Source organism: Ammospiza caudacuta, chromosome 24 (assembly GCF_027887145.1).
Source record: "Ammospiza caudacuta isolate bAmmCau1 chromosome 24, bAmmCau1.pri, whole genome shotgun sequence".
Classification (NCBI taxonomy): Eukaryota; Metazoa; Chordata; class Aves; order Passeriformes; family Passerellidae; genus Ammospiza; species Ammospiza caudacuta.
This window is the reverse complement of record NC_080616.1, coordinates 8,488,225-8,506,359: the sequence shown is the minus strand read 5'-3', so window position 1 is coordinate 8,506,359 and position 18,135 is coordinate 8,488,225. Positions and strand designations below refer to the sequence as shown.

Below are 18,135 nucleotides of genomic sequence, written 5' to 3'. Positions count from 1 at the left end.
AGCAGCTCAGGACAGGGCTGCAGTGAGCCTGATGCTGCTCTGAAGCCCTGTCTGTGTAAGCAAGGCCCACCTAGGACTCAGCAGTACACTGCTTTTCTTTAAACATTTATTCGAGGGAAATAGAGTGTCTGCACGGCCATGCCAGCTCTCAGGCCAGGCAGCTGCCCAGAGGAGAGCTGAGCCAACCCATCCCAGACCAGGTCCCTGCCTTCCCCAGTCACTCATCACAGCAGCAGTGAGCTCCCCTGTGCACCCAGTGATGCTCTTTGGAGGCCAGAGCCTCCAGGCTTAAGCCTTTCACTGAATGGTGAGACCAGTCACAGAGAGTAGTTTTGCCACAGCCATGTAAAAAAATTATTAAAATGGAGAGTTGTCCCAGTCTGGTGCTGGTGTGGGCTTCGTGGCTGGCAGCAAAGGCTGGCAACACCTTCTGGTCCCGTGAGTTCAGCCCCATCTCCACAGGGATGCATGGAGCACTCCGGGACTGGGACAGAAAAAGCAGGAGCTGCTGCAGGCTTGGGACAGGCTGAGGGGGATGCACCTTCATGGGGCTTCTCCTCCCTTCCCAGGCGCATTTCCTGCAGAGAAACCTCATGGCAGAGCTGGCTCCTGACTTTGAGATGGAGACAGGCAAGGCCTAAGCAAAAACTGATTTAAGTCCTGCTGCATTTGGGGCAGGAGAAGCCTCCCAGTGCCCCAGCTGTTACCCTGGCCATGCTGCCAGCTCTGCTCACCTGGGTGCTAAACTCTGAGCTGCAGTGCCTGCAGGTCGTTGGCGAGTCTGTCCTCAGCTGTGCCCTCCTCCTCGAAGGGGTATCCGGTGTAGCCCCCCTGTTCCTTGCAGTACCTGAGGAACCTGCAGGTGCAGAGCGAGTGGAGCATGGGCACGAGGTGGCACCGGCCCTGCTGCTCCGTGGCAGTGGGCATGGCCTGGCACCACGTGCTGGCAGCAGGACAGGGCAGGTGCTGGTGAGCACTGCCAGGGGCCAGGAGCACAGGAGCAGCTCACCTGAGCCAGTGGTGGTCCTTGCTGAGCACAGTAGGATTACCCACCACAATCAACAGAGCCTTGGCCCGGGTGATGGCCACGTTAAGCCTCTGAAGAGGACAAGCAAGAGGGCGTTACCTGCTGCAACACCTCTCATGGCCCTGCAGCCCCAGCGGGTGCAGGCAGCTCTGGTGGCATGAGCAGCCATAGCAGCTCTACCTGCCTGTGAGAACCACAGGGCAGAGGGGATGCCAAGGGAGAGGGGGCTAGGCAGTACCTTGGGGTTCTTGAGGAAGCCCAGCCTGAAGGTCTGGTCGAACTGGAGGTACGTGCTGCAGCTGCGCACCGTGGAGATGAGGATCACCTGCCGCTCCTGGCCCTGGAACTCTTCCACAGAGCCCACCTGGGGCACGGACAACAGGTGAGGGCCGGGAGCACCCCTGGGCTGGGGCTGTCAGGCCTCCTTCCTCCTGTGGCACAGTGTGCTCCTCTCTCCTCCATGCCCAGGACCTACCTTCAGCTGGCTGATGTCCGGCAGCTCCTGCAGATCGGGGTCCAGGCAGGTGATGGCTTTCCGGATCTTCTCTACCTGAGTGGAGGCATGTGGCGAAATCTAGCCTGCACAGGGCCATCCTTGTGCCAGCCCTGTCCCAGCCCATCCATCCCAGTGCTCCCTGTCCCTAGGGAGCTCTCTGCTCTGCCCCTGCCCTGTCTGCAGAGCTGTGTCCCTCACCTGCTTCCTGTAGGGAGAGATGATGCCGATCTCCTTGGGAGACACACTGGGGCAGCTTCCCCTGCCCCGACTCTGCAGCAGCCTCTTGAGGTAGTGGACCAGGACCTCAATTTCAGCCGTGTTGAAGAATGAGGGACTCTTGGCCTCTCTCTGGTCTTCCCCACAAACCCCATGGAAGATGATGGGGAAGCCCTAGGGATGGAGAACATTTGGCTCTGCTCTGCCTGTGCCTTGGGGAACCCCCTGGGTCCGTCCCTCCTGCGCCCCTCACTTTTTTGGGAAGCTCCTCCCAGGTACAAAACAGATTCCGGATGTCAAGCCCATTGCTCCTGCACACCTTCAGCTCGTTGTCATAGAAGAGCTCGTTGGGGATCCTGAGAATGGCCTCGTGGGACCTGGGAGAGACAGGACCATGCCAGGGTGGGTGCCATGGGGGTCCAGAGCCCTCTTGGGCACCGTGCACCCAGGAGAGCAGGTGCCCTCCCATCTCCCACACCAGCTGGGCACTCTGAGGCTCTGGGCGACAGATCCTGGAGCGCCATGCTCACCAATCCCTGCCGGGCTCGACCCCTTCCTGCACTATCCCTGTCCCCACCTGTAGTTCCAGAGCAGCTTGGTGATGAACTGTGGGTTGTATCCTCCACTCGACTTCTGGTACAAGGGGTTGTGCAGCATCAGCCTCTCCAGCAGCGAGGTGCCTGTGCCCAGTGATATCCTGTGGCTCCCCACAAGGCCACTCAGCCCCTGTGGGGTGCCGGCAGCACTCCCACTCCTCTCCCTACTCACCCAGACCATACTGGATTGCCAGTGGTGAGGTCAGGACGGGGCCCAGCTGCTTGGGGTCTCCTGCCAGCACCAGCTGCCCCCCACTGGGGTTGTTCTCCTCATCCATGGGCGCCAGGAGCCCTGGGGACAGGGAGAGCTCAGCGGGGAACGGGAGGACCCCAGGCCATGCAGAGAAGCTGGCCCTTGGGGCAGCAGAGCAGGTGGGCACTGCTCACCCGCGACGGCGACGACGCTCTCCGGCTCTACCGCGTGGCCACACTCGTCGATGAACACGTGCGAGAAAAACCCAGGGGCGAAACCGGCTGACACCAGCCTGGAGGAGAGACGCAATGAGGCTGTTCTCAGCATCCTGCCCCACCTGGCCATCCTTCCCCTCCTACCCTTCACCCTCATCCTCCCACAGAGAAGGGATGTCCCTGCTGCTGCCTGCCCTCCTCCAACCCCTCCCAGCTGAGTCCCAGAGGGTCCGCTTCCACAGCCTGGCTGCAAGGCAGCCCTGGGTCCACCTGCCACGGATGCTGGGGACAATCCCAGCTCCTCTGACCTTCCTGCTGTCACCAGTGTGGTGATGATAATCCGGTAGTGGCTCAGTCTCTCCTTGCTTGGGTACACGTAGCTGCTCTGCTCATCATCCCAGTTGCAGCAGGGCTGGAGCACAGGCATTTGGTGAGGTCCCATTATCCTGGGGGATGCCAGCCCAGATGTGCTGTCAGGATTTCAGGGTGGAGGGGCAGGGACCTACCCTGATATCAGTGGGCACTTCCCTGTAGCTCCTGGAGCTGGCAATGAGCCTGTAGACATTCTGAGGGGCAATGTCCTTGATGATGCACTGGCACAGCAGGTCTGCAGCACTGTTGGAGGGGGCACAGGCCAAGATATGGGCATCCTTGAAGCATGTCCACACCTGGGTGGGAAGAGGAGGTGACAGCATTGAGCCCCATGGATGATAATGGGCAGCAATGCTCAGGGCTGGATTTGGGCACCGGCCACCCACCTGCTTGATGGCCTCCACCACAGTGACCGTCTTGCCAGTGCCAGGGGGGCCAAAGATGAGGTATGGGGCTGGCCGGGACACCCCCGTCACGATGTGGGTCACAGCTTTGCACTGCTCCTCGTTGGTCTCCAGCTTGCGGTTAAACCACCTGTGGGAGCAGAGGCTGCGCTGCCCGAGCCCCATGGCCTCCATCCCCTCGGCCCTCAGAGCCTCCACCCGCAGAACTGGGACTCACCGCGGCTGGAAGGGCCCTGAGAAGAGGGACTTGTGGCAGGAGGCGGAGGGGAACAGGAGGCTGGACAAGCCTGGGCGCACGGCCAGCACTACAGCCCGGTGCTGCACCTGCAGTGGCAGCCGGCTGAAGGTGAAGGTCACATCGAACTTCAGATTCTTCACAAACTTCTTCTGCAGCCTGGGAAGGAATGGTGTGAACAGGACACGGGGCACTCTCCCATGCCCTCCTGGCCCTTTCCAACCCACTCTTGGCCTTTGGCATCTCTGAGAAAGGCTCCTGGGACCACACATCACTCACTTGGAGGAGAAGCCCAGCCTGACCCTGTCCAGCTCCACGCTGTGCACGTAGCCCTTGTAGCGGACGAGTGGGGAGTGGTCCCGCTCGCTGCTCAGGTGGGCAAACAGGTGGTCCCCTCTCAGCAGGGATGGGCGGTTCTCGGCCACGCCAGGCACCTGTGCCAAAGGGCCAGTGTGATGCCAGGCACTCTGGGAGTGCCAGTGTTGTGCCAGCACCCCTCCTGTCTCTCAGCCCCCTACGCACATCGAGAACCAGCAGTGCCCTCTCCTGCACCATGGTCACGTCCTGCATGTCGTAGCGACGGATGTCCACCTCCATCTGAATTTCCTCCAGGTGCAGCAGCAGCTGGAATTTCTGGTAGTAGTTCTCAGCCTGCAGAGGTGCTTCCAGCAGCGAGCTGAGGACAGCAGCAATGTCATTGTGTCCCAGGGACAGCTTGGCACTCAAGGAGCACCTCAGCATTGCTCTCAGCCCTTGGCACTCACCGCATGGCAGCCCAGCTGGAGCTGGCACTGGTGTTGGGTCCGAGCAAGATCGTGTCCTTGAGGCTCTTTGGGTACTGGTAGGTGCCCAGAGGGATTTCCCGCTCCAGTTCGTTTTTCAGGGAGCTGGGTGGAGGGGACAGTAGTGCCTCAGGGACTACGTGGTGTCCCCAGCCCCACTGTCACCAGCCATGGAGCAGGGTTGAAGCACTGTCCTGTGGTGCCAGGCAGTCAAGGAGCTGAACCTTGTCCTGGCTGGAGAACAGGCTGGGCCTCTCTGCTCAGGGTGGCAGCAGGTGAGCTCATCACATACCTGTCAGGGGGGATGCCATCCTCGGTGATGACTGTGACATGGCGCTGGAGGCTGGCCTCGTAGGGCTGGAAAGGTGCTGAGGGCCCCAGGTCCTTGGCCAGCTGGCTCTCAGCAATGGCAGCGACGTAGCGGGAGATGCTGAAGGACACGTCTGGCTCCTTGGTGAACTCGAAGGACACCACAGCACTGAAGTGCCCATTGCAGGTGGTGAGGCACCGCGCCTGGATGGGGTACATCCCACCTGCGGGGTGAAGGGTGAGGCTGGGTCCTGCATCCTGCGTGTGGGGCAGGGCACGGGGCAGGGGACGGGATGGACCCTACCTGGGTGTAGCAGCAGGGACTGGCCCTGCACTGCCCCTTGCTCATCGGTGAAGGAGAGCTCCCGTGCCTGCTGCTGTGCCTGGAACCGCTGCAGTGTCACCACCTCTGTGCCACGGTTCTGCACCAGGACAGCGACTGTCCGCGGCTCGCCCGGCACCACCGGGAAGCGAATATTCCCGTTGCCCTGGTCATAGTCTGAGGTGATCTCCACCCCGTGCTTCCCACGAATGAGCTCAGCCCTGTGGGGAGGGAGGGTCAGGCTTTCGCAGCCGGGCTGGGGGATCCAAGGGATGTGCCAAGGTGGGGTGCTGCTGGTCATACCACTGCTTGGCATAGCGCTGGGGCATTTGTGGAGTGGAGCTGAGCTGCTGTCCTGAGGCAGACGTGGCCACGGATGTCTGTGCATTGCTCCTGGGTCGCCGGTACTGGTCTGCCACCACCACATGTCTCTTCACCTGCAAGGAGCAGCCGGAATCAGCGTGGCCCTGGGACTCTGCAGGGGGCTCCTGAGGGGCCAGTCCTAGTGGGCACTGCCCCAGCACAAACTCACCTTGAATTTCACCAGATCTCCGCGCACCTGAACCTGGTGGGTTGTCCTCAGCGCAAACAACATGCAGGAAAAATTGGGCGTCCTTGCCTCAGTCCTGCGGAGACAAGGGAGAGGGTTTGTGTGGGAGAGTGTGACTCAGCGGCCACGGGCACAGGCAGCTGGGGTGAGGCAAGTGGGAAGATGAAGCAGGACACTGAGGCTGCAGTGAGGGGGCTCTCAGCAGGTGCCCTCTGCTCCAGCAGAGGAAGAAAGGCTTCCCACTGGCCTGTGCAAATCTTACATCCCTGCTGGCTGCTCCAGCTGTGCTATTGCTGTCCCAGCTATGCCACAGCCATTCCAGCTGTCCCACTGCATCACTGCCTGGTCCTGACAGCCACGCAGCCCCTGCCCATGCCAGTGCTGTGGAGCTGAGCTGGCACAGGTGGTGGCTCTGCTAAGGCACAGCCACTGTGCTCCCAGCAGCGATGACTCCCCAGGTACCTCCTCGCAGTCCCACCGGTGCACCGAGCCCTGGCTTTGCCAATGATTAACAGTGGTGACATTGCACAAGGGCCAGTGTGATTGGTGTCAGCAGGGTGAGGTGGGGAGTGTGGTGGGCAGTGGGTGTCCAAGGCCATCCCCAGGCAGCTGCTGGGGGCCCATGGAGCTGGGGATCACCCCAGCAGGGCTTTGGTGAGACAGGTGAGCTTGGGGACCCCAGTGATGCTGCTGGGGACCAGTGACGCCGGCCAGGCACTGGGGATGCTGGCCCGGGGTTTGGGAGATGCTGGCCCGGGTCTGTTCCAGGTGATGTCGCCCGGGTCTGGCCGAGGGCTCTCACCTGCCGCGGAACTCCTGGTTGTAGATGGTCCGCAGCGTTTCCCGCAGGCTCGTCTGCTCCCGGCCCGTGTCCTGCAGGAACTGCACGAATTGACACCCCCAGAGACTGGCCTCCGCCACGCTGAACCGCGGCATGGTCGAGCCGAGCCGAGCCGAGCCGAGCCGAGCCGAGCCGAGCCGGTGCCGCGTCCAGGAGTGCCCGGTTAAGCCGGGCTGGGCTGGGCTGGGCTGGGCTGAGCCAGGGCGGGTCGCGCACGGAGAAACGAAAGCGAAAGAGGCCGTGGGGCCGCGGGCCCGCCCGGCTGGGGCGGATCGGGGCTGGCAGGGGACAGCCCGGGGCAGCAGCCGGGGGGAGAATGGCCCGAGGCAGGCGCGGCACCCGGCAGGCTGCAGGGTGATTAGCGAAAGATTTGGAGAAGGACAGAGAGATAGAAACGCTCCTAAGGCTGGAGCACTGGCGGTGAACTACTCCCAGCGTGCCCAAGGAGCAGGAGCCTAGCCTTGAGGCAGATAAAAGCTGTGTTGTGTGCAGAACCTTATCTTGCGCCCTGCTTCGGCTTCACATTCTTGGAATTGCCGCAGCGATTTCCTGGATGGTCCGGGGCCGCAGCCCACAGCACCTGAGGCCCGCACAACCTGCCATCTCCCCTGGGTGCTGCGCAGGCAGGAGCCGCTTAAACTGCCCGTGAGCAGCTCCTGCAGAGCTGCGCAAACCCTCCGAAAAGCCCAGCTTTTAGGATACAACCAGGATACAAACCGGATGTGTAGGATACAACCAGGAGTGTCTGAAGTAGGCTAAAGTAAGACTCTGAGAGTGAGTGGAATGACCTCCTTGCTGCCTTTTTCCCAGGGTGAGGAGCCGCAATAAAGCTCTGTGATGGTTTCTATTTTAGTTTGGAAGCTCAGCCCTCCAGTTCCCATGTCTGTGTACCAGGGCATTTGGACTGATACCATCCCTGCCTTAGTCATGGAACTGTTAAGATTGGAAAAGACCTTTGAGATCATTAAAGTCCAACCATCAACCCAGCACTACCACTGTGATCACCACTAAAGCAGGTCCTCAAGTACCACATTCACATTTTTGAACACTTTCCGGGATGGTAATGCCATTTCCTAGACTTCAGGAATTAAAAGGAATGAGACCATGAAAGAACAGACACAAATGGCTTTAAACAAAGACTGGTGTATTTGCACTAGACTAGTTGATACAGAGGATGCCTGAGGGATGAATTGTCAGTCTCAGCAGCAAATACAAATATATTTTAATTAGTTAAAACTCACAAAGGATAAGCACTTATTTTGCGGTGTTACTGTGGAAAACCTGAAGCGTAATGCACAGGCAACCCCACCCCTCTCTTCCCAACCCTTTTTCCTTTGTGTATTTAAAAACAAGAAGACATGAGCCAGTTTAAAAACCAGAACCTGCAAGGCGCCCAGTGATAACCAAGTGCAAACAAAGCAAAGGGAGTTCACCAAAGGAGGTTCACTTTGTAGTGAATCTGTGTTCCCAGATCTGAGAAAGGCGTATGTCTATCTCTTCATCCTCCCCTTCAGAGAAACTGTTATGACTGCTAGGTTTGATGTTAGAGGGGGAAAATAATAATGCAGAGCAAGCACGTAGAAGAGATTAATTCCAAAATCCCCTCTAAGCATGACAACAAACTGTCCACAAGTGAGACAAATGGAAAGGATTTTTTCTTTCACTTTGGTGCAAGTTTATTCATTTTGTACACAATCCATCCATACACCTGCAATACAAATCTATGAACCTGCCACAAAGCATTAAAGCACAACATACCTATTATTTTGTAGACATTTGCATTTTTAATCACCATCCAGCCCTTGTGGATCAGCAGTGACTCATCTTGTAGTTCTGTAAAAATGCAGATGTCTGGTAACCGTACGTACACGAGAAAGGGGAGAAGAAAAATGTTCACTTTTAGGGAACATGGCTCAAATCTTCAGATTAAAAAAAAGTTACGTCCCCGGAAGAGCTGGGTCAGTAGGGAATTCTGTAAAGGATCCTGTAAACTCATTTTCTACAGCAAAATCTAAGCCTGCAGGCATCTGCTTTGTGGAGGCTGGGAATAAGGATACACGAGGACTCACTGTCTTGCACTTACTGTGTCTTGCAGCGCCGTGAGCTCTTGGCAGGTTTGACAAACTTACTGGATACCTGGAGTGCTGGATACAGGTGAAGGGAGCGCTCCTTACCCTCTCCTGGGGTAATAATAGGGCTTTTCCAGCTAGGAAGTTTTCCAGCCAGTGACTGAAAACAGCTATACTTCTGAGCCATGAATGGCTGAATTTAAATGACCTATTAAATGCAGCTACAACAGGAAGTTTATGTGGCAGGAAACACAAAACACAAAGACAACTATTTGTTCCACAGTTCCCTCTCAGGCTAGAAAACCTGGTAACTTTGAAAGCCCTAAAAATGCTGCTCTGGTTTAAAAACCATCTACTTGGCATAGGACCGTATTTGTTTTTTTGCACACGACTGTTTCATACACCTCCTTGTTTCTGCATTAAGCATTCTGCATTTCTTTGCCAATCTTGTAGCTGAGGATTTTGTTCCAGTCAATCTTGGTGCGGGTGACGGGCAGCTGCCGGCGTAAGGCTTTGAAAGTGGTGTCTGACATAGTCTGGTAGTTTTCACTGATTGCTGTCTGCAAGGGCAAGCACATTTGGTGAGGGCACACATAAAACACTATGAGAACGCTCAACTTAGTGTTAAAGCCACAAACTCCTTTCTGTAAGGTGTAAGGCCCACTATTAACTAAATTAATAAGGCAGTTATCAGTGTGTGTGCAAGTCAAAGGCTTTTTATTCACCTTCCCTGTAATGTAGCAGCATCTCCTTAGGTCTTTCACTGACTTATCTCTTTCCAGTCTCTTGGCACAGAGGCTGGGACAATGCAAAAGCTGTTGCACAAGTTTCCTCCTTGGAATTTTTAACTGTCACAGAGGAAAATACATTGACTCACCCACTCCTCCCTCCCATGCTTGTTCCAAGAATCATTTGTAACCCTTTAAAAAAACTGTACAGTAAACCTGATACTTAATTACAACACACCTTTGTAACTTTACAGCTTTGTAACTATATTTTTTAAACAAATACTGCTACCCTTTTCTAAGCAATTCTTACAGGCAATACCAGATTCAGCTAGGAACAGAACGAGAGGTCACTTTTCCATGTTTCTATTAACTGCAAATGGAGACTGATATGATTCTGTTTTATGTAACTACCACTGATCTTACCTGGTACTCGTTTTCTGCATTTTCTATGATCTTAATAAATTCCTTAGCAGTTTGGACATCACTCTACAAAGGGAAAAAAAAAATTGCATGTTTAAGAGCAACTTACAAAACTTACATAAGCTACACAATAGATTTATTCTCAAATGATAGGCTGAGTATAGATAAAGTAGGTAACATCATCAGCTTGTGCCTTGTGGTTGTAGCTGGGTTCCTTTCACTTACTACACACTAGGTAGAGCTTGTGCTCCAAACTGGAACAGAGCTGCACCCTAGTGAGCAAAAAGGAAGTGGACCTTCATAGTAAAATGAGTCACTTTGCAGCTGTTGCTCCCTCTACCAAACTAGAGGAATTCTTAATTTCCCTTAGCATATGTCTCTTACTGTTTCTTTCCCTTGGACAGAGATAGAAAAGCATATTCTGTCCTTTTTAACCCTAACTACTAAGAGAAGCTTTCCAATAGAGACTTTCTAATAAGACTGAATTTTAAGCAGTTGGGAATCTGGGATTCCTACCTGACTGTAAACACCACAGTGACTGTTCACTCAAAAATTACTTTAAAGTCAAGAGAATGCAGTCATAGCAGCATGCTTCGTGAGCTGTTAAAGGAGTGAAAACAGTTGCTTATCATAAAGATCTTTTAGCATACTTACTGACACCTGTACAGAGTCCTGAATGTCTTTGTGACTAACCAACTGGACATTGCCATCTTCATAGTAATGGACCTGGACAAAAAGACACAATGCAGGTTTTATTATGACCACTCCCTCCAGAATTCCTGAGTCCCCCAAATGCTACTAAAATGGCACAACAGAGCATTGTGTCAGTCTTCTCTGCTTACATGTGGACTAAAAGCAGGATGGATTTTCTAAAAGGTTTCATTCTTTGTCAAGACTGTTCAAGATTATGTTAATCAGTAAATGCCTAGAGCTAAGAGCAATTATAAAAGACTCAAGGTAGAGATTTTAGCCCTGTAAAGTGAAGCAAAGTAGAGGTCTATAGGGTAATGCCACATAATAAACCACAGACCAGATCTGAAACTAGTACTAGAATACTAGATTTAAGAATTACTTTCTTGAATTGTTTATTTAATAACATCCTGACTTGAGAAGGACATCTCTGCTGCATTTCAGCACCTCACTCTGGGACAAATGCATTTGTGTAAGACAAGCACAATGCACCTCCTCCTGTTACTGCTAGGAAAAATAACTCACCTGGATTTTGAGCACTGCAGCCACTTGAGCTGTTGGTGGTGTGATGGTAAACTTCCATTCTGATCTCCAACGCCCATTCCTAGAAGCAATCAAAGCATGAAAAAACTATTTCCAAGAAGCTCTAACAGCAAAAAGAATGAAATTAATGACCAAGTTGTTTCTGATCTTGTCTTATCACCAATACCACATGGGATTTAGTGCTTTAGATGGCATGGAGTTAAATTTCTGCAGCCCAGCTGAATACAATGCAGCTTCAGTACAAAGAAGAGATTGTACATCCAGAGATGTAAAGGAGTATCTATCCAGCTCTGATAATGCCTTTTCCTCTGGAGAGGTCACAGGAAGAGTTTTGCTAAGTGCCAAGGGGGCTGCAAGGAAAACACACTATAGAAGGAAAAGAACTTCTTGGGAAGTCCAAAACTCCCTGTCCTTCAGACTGTGTCAGAGCTAGAGGATGGGTTGGTTTGAGGAACCAGGCAAAGGAAGAAAACACACTATGTTGAAATAGTCTTACCAGAAGTTTTTGGGCTGAAACTGGTGGCTCTCAATACAGGCAATAATTGTCTGCTGTCCATCTATAGATTTACCATAAACCTGTATTTAGAAAAAGAGTTAAAAAGGCCCAAGAGCTAAGGAAAGCCATTTTTAGTCTCTGTTCTTGGCAGCAGGGTGCAGGCTGCTGTGGCAGTACCTCACTGGGAACATGCACCACGAGTTACATTGTCCAACACCTCCCCTGGCAGGTATCTTATTATGGGTAGGTGTGAAGGTGCTTGGCAGTCATGCCTATGAAAAAGGTCTAATTCACCTTTACCTCTGTGTGCATGCCAAGATAGCTGCACCCTCTTTGGAAATGTCATTCCAAAGTTAGCCAAAATGCTAGTGAGGATGGAGAATTCCAACAGCTCTGCCCAGCACAGTCTGCTCTGGGACTGAGTGACTCAGAGCAATACACTTTCAGGGAAACAAGATGGATACTCAACAGTGCAGAAGCCATTGGGGTAATGATCTTTGACGTAGGCTCTCAATGCACTGTCACAGGCATCTCTCCATTGTTTTAAAGCCGATTCTGTGTCCTCGGGCTGGGGATCACTTGCTTCTTTCCTTAAGTGGTCAAACTTAAAAGAAAGCTTGTTTCTTGGGTCTAAAAATCTGCCATTGCCCAGATCACCATGTTCTGTGATTAAGACCTGGAACAGAAGTTGAAATGATGATACATTTAGGCTGATATAGATGTATTATTTTGCATTTTTCCCTACTTGCGTATTAGTGTTACATTAGGTACTTTCATTGAGCTATAAGGTCACACAGGAAAATCAAGATTTTATGATATTAATAATTTAAATTAGTAGTTGTTGTGAGCCTAAAGGTAACTCTGCTCTCCACAGTAATACTGCACTTAGATTTCTGTCCCAGAAAAGACTGAACTACAATAACGTATATATTCGGCTTAAAATTGGGTATCCTTACAATAGAAGCAGGTTGCTTTGCCTTTAAAGTTATTTTAGCTGTATTCCTTCTTCGTTTCTAAAGGAAACAGAGACTTTTACTCTGAAATCTACCATTTATTGCCATGCTCCATGCTTTGCAATAGCTCTACTTCTAGGCAAGAAGGGTACATAGATGTGACTACTTCTAAAATATACCAACTAAAGCAGACCACAAAGCAGCCTTGCACATTCTCTTCTTTTTTCTTTTTCACCTTAATTCTCTGGTTTCCCAGATATTGATTTTATTGGGGTGGGTTTTTGTTTTTTTTTTTTTTTTTAGTTTTTTGCAAGTTGTACTGTAACTTTCTCATCAAAGCTATTTCAATGAACAGTCCCCTTAATATATGCCTCCCATACTCCCATAAACATATCTAGGACACTAGAAAAGCTGGGTCAGAGCTTGACTCAGAGAACAGAGCAGATGGTCAGGCAGCTTTCTGGCTTCTCTACGACTTGCTGTTTGTTCTAAAAAAAAAGAATTAAAAAAACCCTGAAATAACTTGTTTTGCTGGCATAGACTGGATAGTATTAGGTATAATCACTATACCAAATCAATGATTTGGTATAAATAAAGATAAGTTTGTTTTTTAGGGTAGCTGGGAATGGATTAAGATTGCAGAAAATAAATCAAACAAACTATTAAGAATCTATTATCAATTGTCAGTAGGAACTGCAAGCAAGTAGCAACATAAGGATTTTTAAGTGAGCTTTAAATAGACAGTAATCTTTAATCACTCATACTCTTAAGTAAAATTCCAGTGACTTCAGCGTGGAGCTTTAAGGAACAAAGAATTGGATTTGCTAAGTAGTACAACACAGAACTTAAAGAGAATATTTGGTTATGCTTTGTTCTTATCAAAGTAAGTTTGTCATATTGATATGTGGGGGAAGGAGGAGGAGTGGTACCTTGTGAGCAGAACGAGTGAGTCAGCTGATGGTGATGTTGGCTTGTGAGCCAACATCCTAATGAAACAACATTTTTATTGCTTTTTCAGAGTGCAGAAATACAACCTGGAGTGTACAAAGTTTCCTCTTACCTGATCCTCGTACCCTTCTATCTTCACTGGGGTGAACTGATCCATGTTGTACTGTGCAAATGCACTGTGGAACACCAAAGGAACATGAACTTTAGCTGCACGTGCACATTTATTCTGACTCAAGGATTATATTGCAGCAAACATCAACTTAATTGGGCAAACAATACACACAAGCACTGTTAAAGGATTTTCCAATACCTTTCACTGTAGATAGCTATAAACCCCAGGTCTAAAAGCATGTTTGTCTAGGGATGGCCAGGAAAATACAGAGTTCAAAAGTAGAACAGGAGATAGCCTGCGGAAATGTGAGCAAGCCAAGGCAAAACAGGAACACCCCAGCTACAATTTAGACAGCAGCAAGGTAAATAAATGAGTAGACGAATATTTACAACAATTTTCTTATGCAAAGACTTGCTGACTGACATGTCACCTAGCTTGAAATATATCTTAGCATCAAAAAGCCTGTATGTGTAATCTTTAAGCACCTTCTGATGAAGCTGTGGAAGTAAACAACAAATTTTTATTGAGGGCAGTTCCTTTTCTAAACTTAGGCTATGGATTAATCAGTATTTCAGGCTTCACTAACTTTATAAATCAGATGATTCAACATGATCAGACATTGCTGCTGCTGCAGAGTTAAACTTTCTGGCAGCATGCCTTCCTGTCAGTTTTATAAGCACAAATTCCCATCTAGGGCTTTTAAAAAGAATCATCCACACCTTTCATTATGTATTTTGTTAGGTGGGCTAAGGAATTACATAAGATTGCTCTGAATGCAGCAAATGGTTTTCTTTGTCACAGAATGATGGGTATAAGAAAACAGAAGGATCTCTGATGGTAATTTGACTTGTGTCTGGAATCTCAGTACTTACTGTGCTGCTCCTTCCCTGAGAAGATTGTCATTGTTAAGCAATAACCGGACATCTGGAGAAGAAAGGGTCCAGGTGTGTTATTGGATTTTTTATCAAATGCTTCTCTTTACGCACTTTATTTTCAACTGTACACGTGCAAACATTAAAAGATGAAATAATTTCATTAGGCAGAAATAGTCCAGAAGAACTGCATGCTTTCCCAGGCCACTTAACCTTAAAAGCAGTATGGTGTGACACAGCCTTAGATTCTTATAATAGATAAAACATGAAGAAAACACCACAGATCATTTTTTCCTTAATTGCTTACCATTGAATACTTCATTGAACTCTCCAGGGGGAGCATGAGTGATGAATTTTGCAGCTATACGCACCTACAATGAAGTAGAAAAGTAATTAAATACAAAAGATAACTTACTGAGTTCACACATATTGAAGCAATTCACCAACAAAACCACCTCTGAAGGGACAGAAGGTGGCAGATTTAGGGAGAAATCTAGGCATGCATTGTCAAGGTAGAAATAGTCTTGTAAGACTGATTAAAGCAAGGCTGGACAGGGCTTGGAGCAACCTGGTCTAGTGGAAAGTGGGCAAGGGGTGGAACTGGATGATCTTCAAGGTCCCTTTCATTCAACCCAAACCATTCTGGGTTTCTATGGAGGCACGTGATGATGAAGGAAGGCATTAATAACTGAGAAAGCCAAATTTCAATGTCCAGAAACTCCGAATCTGGAAGAGAAAAACCCTGTCTCTTCTAAAAGTGTAATAAAACTGCAATGTGTTCCGAAATCCAATATACATGTCTTGCACAGTTAGAATTTAGGTGGTCCAAGTATTGGTTCTGTTGGAATTGGTAAGAGTTTATGGTTTTCATTATAAAACCTTTTATAGCTTTTGCAGGACCAAAGGGAATAGAAAGATCTTGGAAGAAATGAAAAAGGAAATGCCACAAAATTAAACCTCTCCCTTAGAGTAATAAAAACGTCCCATTTCCTCTGACAGCTAACATTTCCAGCTAACAAAGCTGACCAATGAGCCTCTCTGGTCTAACAAGACATTTACTGAAAGTGACTAAAGAATTGTTCATTAGAACTCTATTTTCTACTTTTCATTCTGAGCAGCAAAACAAAGAATTGTGTTTATATATGTAACTGCTTCACCTGAGTTATCACCAGAGCTGGAAATAACTCACTTCTCTCAACAGTCTTCTCTGTTTTAATTAGAAATTGTTTGTATTGTTTGTCACATAATTATTTTAAGCAAGCCACGAAAAGAAATAAATACCTTTCCAAACAAAAGCTAATTGCCTTATTCCAACAGGATCAAGTAACAACTCTGCCTTAACTGGACTGAGCTTCAGATAAAAATAGACTGTCTTCCAAATTAGCAATGATTTTGAAAAACAGATATATATTATTTGTGCCTGAAGAAATTACACAATACAAAGAAAACATTAAAAAGACAGTATCTTGTGTAGTTGATCAATAAAATAGAAAACACTTCGGTCAAACTATTGAAATCAGGAGTGCAGGAAACAGGGTGGGGAGAGATTAATTTGAAATGTCAAGCACTTGAACGGTTGTTGGTTTTCGGAGCGGGTTGATTGGAGGGCGGTGTCAGGATGCTCCTCTGCAGAAACACCAAAATAGGACTTTCTGCAATCTGCCCCATTTCCTGGCCCCCGGGGCCATTTCAGGTGTCATTTCAGCTCTGCAGCATCAACTTCCTGCTTCTAAAATGGGGAAAGTGTCTGAGGGGAAGGGAAGCTGCTCAGCCGTTAGTTTAAACTGGCAAAACAGCAGCAGAATGAGCTTGAGCAAAACGGGAGATTTCAGAGGAACTTACAAGAAAATCACGGAATCACAGACTGGTTGGGTTGGAAGGGACCTTAAAGCTCCTCCAGTGTCCCCCCTGCCATGGCTGGGACACCTCCCACTGTCCCTGGTGCTCCCAGCCCTGTCCAGCCTGGCCCTGGGCACTGCCAGGGATCCAGGGCCTGCCCACCCTGCCAGGGAACAATTCCTAATTCCCCATCTCCCACCCATCCCTGCCCTCTGGCAGTGGGAGCCATTCCCTGTGTCCTGTCCCCCCTGTCACTCCAGGCCTTGTCCCCAGTCCCTCCCCAGCTCTCTTGGAGCCCCTTTAAGTGCTGGAAGGGGATCTAAAATCTCCCTGGAGTGTTCTCTTCTCCAGACTGGACACTCCCAGCTTTCCCAGCCTGTCTGAGAAATTAATCTCTTACCTAAAATATGCCCAAAGAGAATAAAGGAGTAAAGCTTGGAGGATGGAAGGAATTAATTTTGTTGCTCAACTGACGTTTTTGGGTTTTTCCTTTACTTTAAAGTACCGGTAAACTCAAACTTAAAAAATTAACATATATAAAGTTCTCGTCTCATCTGAATAGTCACATGCTACAGAAAATCCTTGCTGCATGTTTCTCTTTCAGATCCTCCCTTGAGGTTATCCTTCTCTGCCTGTGTGAGGCATAGAGTTAGTTGAAATTGAATGTTCTAAAGGCCTATATCAATTCTGCTCTGGAATACTTATTTCAAACAACATCACCTAAAATACTAACAGATGAACTGCACCTCTAAAGCCCTGCTTGTTTCACAGATGATGTCACTGAAATGAAGCTGAAATTACAGTTTAAAGGAAAAATGAAAGCAACAGCCGGACTTGTAGGACCCTTGAAGATCCATGAGCCTGAACAACTCCTCCAGAATGTTAAGAAATGAAGCAAGTAATAAGTGTAACACTTCTATGATGTAAGGAAGAGTAACAGTGCATTTTTAGACTACTGTGTGCAGACAACAGTGTATTACCAAGCGGAGAACTTGCAGTATGTAACTTTCTCCACATTCGTACACAAGAAGAAGAAACTGCTCATTTCCCCCTTTCCTAAAATAATTATGGCTCTATTTACTCTGACTGAGGCCTTTTCATCCAGCTTAATTCTCAGGATCTACATTGCAGTTCTGGGCTGAGCAAAAAATGCAACAGCACACTCAGAGGTTGTTTAGGAAGTGAAGAGATTGCAAAGCACCTTACAGACACGCTGGTTACTTTGCTGATTTGGGAAAACCAGCATAGAAAACACATTTTCACAAAATTATTTTGGTTGGGAAAAACCTTCAAGATCACCAAGCGATCCAGCTGTGACTGTCTCCCACGCTGTCAACAAGATCAGAGCACTGGGTGCCACGTCCAGTCCTTCCTTGATTAGGGATAGGGACTCCACCACCTCCCTGGGCAACCCCTTCCAATGTCTAATTGCCCTTTCTGTTAAGAAGCTCCGCCTGATGTCCAACCTACACCTCCCCTGGTTTAGGTTGAGACTATATCCATTTTCATGCAAAACGACTGGCCGAGACCCATCAGCTGCACCGAGGCAATAAGGAACTCGAAAGGCAATGAGGAAATGGGAAGGCAATGAGGAATTCGGAAGGCAAAGTACTGGTAAGGAACAGCCGGTGCTTCAGCCGGGCGGCGGCGGCCCGGTGGTCTCGGGAGCCCGCCCACCCCGAAGCACTCGCAGGCCGGCACACCGGCACCAGGCGAGCTCGCCCGCCGCTCCCCAGCCAGTGCCCTCCCGGGGGCAGCGGCACAGACCCACGGCGGAGAGAGGGCCACCCCCTCCCTTTACCTTCTCCTCATCCGACACCCGCTCCTCCAGGTCCGCCATCTTGGCAGCTGTGTGCCCGGCCCCGTACAGTGCATGCCGGGAGCGCTGGGCGGCGGACCGAACGCGC

The 18,135-nt window shown here is 49.7% G+C and overlaps 2 protein-coding genes across 6 annotated transcripts; both read right to left on the bottom strand.

The window, feature by feature from the left end:
- Positions 1-98: 98 nt before the first annotated feature.
- On the bottom strand, positions 99-6,722 carry MOV10 (Mov10 RISC complex RNA helicase). Of its 5 annotated transcripts, none has more exons than XM_058819458.1 (22): positions 6,520-6,722; positions 5,700-5,793; positions 5,471-5,604; positions 5,150-5,388; positions 4,829-5,069; positions 4,519-4,641; positions 4,277-4,430; positions 4,034-4,188; positions 3,737-3,913; positions 3,502-3,649; positions 3,250-3,411; positions 3,052-3,155; positions 2,723-2,820; positions 2,508-2,627; positions 2,317-2,419; positions 1,993-2,116; positions 1,722-1,913; positions 1,503-1,577; positions 1,266-1,391; positions 1,010-1,098; positions 735-753; positions 99-578 (listed from the first exon to the last, which is right to left on the bottom strand). In XM_058819458.1, exons 1-22 carry the CDS (start codon positions 6,651-6,653, stop codon positions 318-320), a joined length of 3,072 nt encoding a protein of 1,023 aa, XP_058675441.1. In that variant the 5' UTR covers positions 6,654-6,722; the 3' UTR covers positions 99-317. The 5 variants fall into 5 exon arrangements, with proteins under 5 accessions (XP_058675441.1, XP_058675440.1, XP_058675438.1 ...); XM_058819459.1 differs by having other exon boundaries at positions 351-578; positions 735-856; XM_058819457.1 differs by having other exon boundaries at positions 336-637; positions 735-856; positions 2,723-3,155.
- Positions 6,723-7,867: 1,145 nt separating this feature from the next.
- CAPZA1 (capping actin protein of muscle Z-line subunit alpha 1) lies at positions 7,868-18,117 on the bottom strand. Its single transcript, XM_058819288.1, has 10 exons — positions 18,030-18,117; positions 14,697-14,760; positions 14,390-14,441; positions 13,518-13,581; positions 11,974-12,180; positions 11,505-11,584; positions 10,991-11,069; positions 10,430-10,501; positions 9,779-9,841; positions 7,868-9,187 (listed from the first exon to the last, which is right to left on the bottom strand). Exons 1-10 carry the CDS (start codon positions 18,066-18,068, stop codon positions 9,047-9,049), a joined length of 861 nt encoding a protein of 286 aa, XP_058675271.1. The 5' UTR covers positions 18,069-18,117; the 3' UTR covers positions 7,868-9,046.
- Between the last annotated feature and the right edge of the window lie 18 nt (positions 18,118-18,135).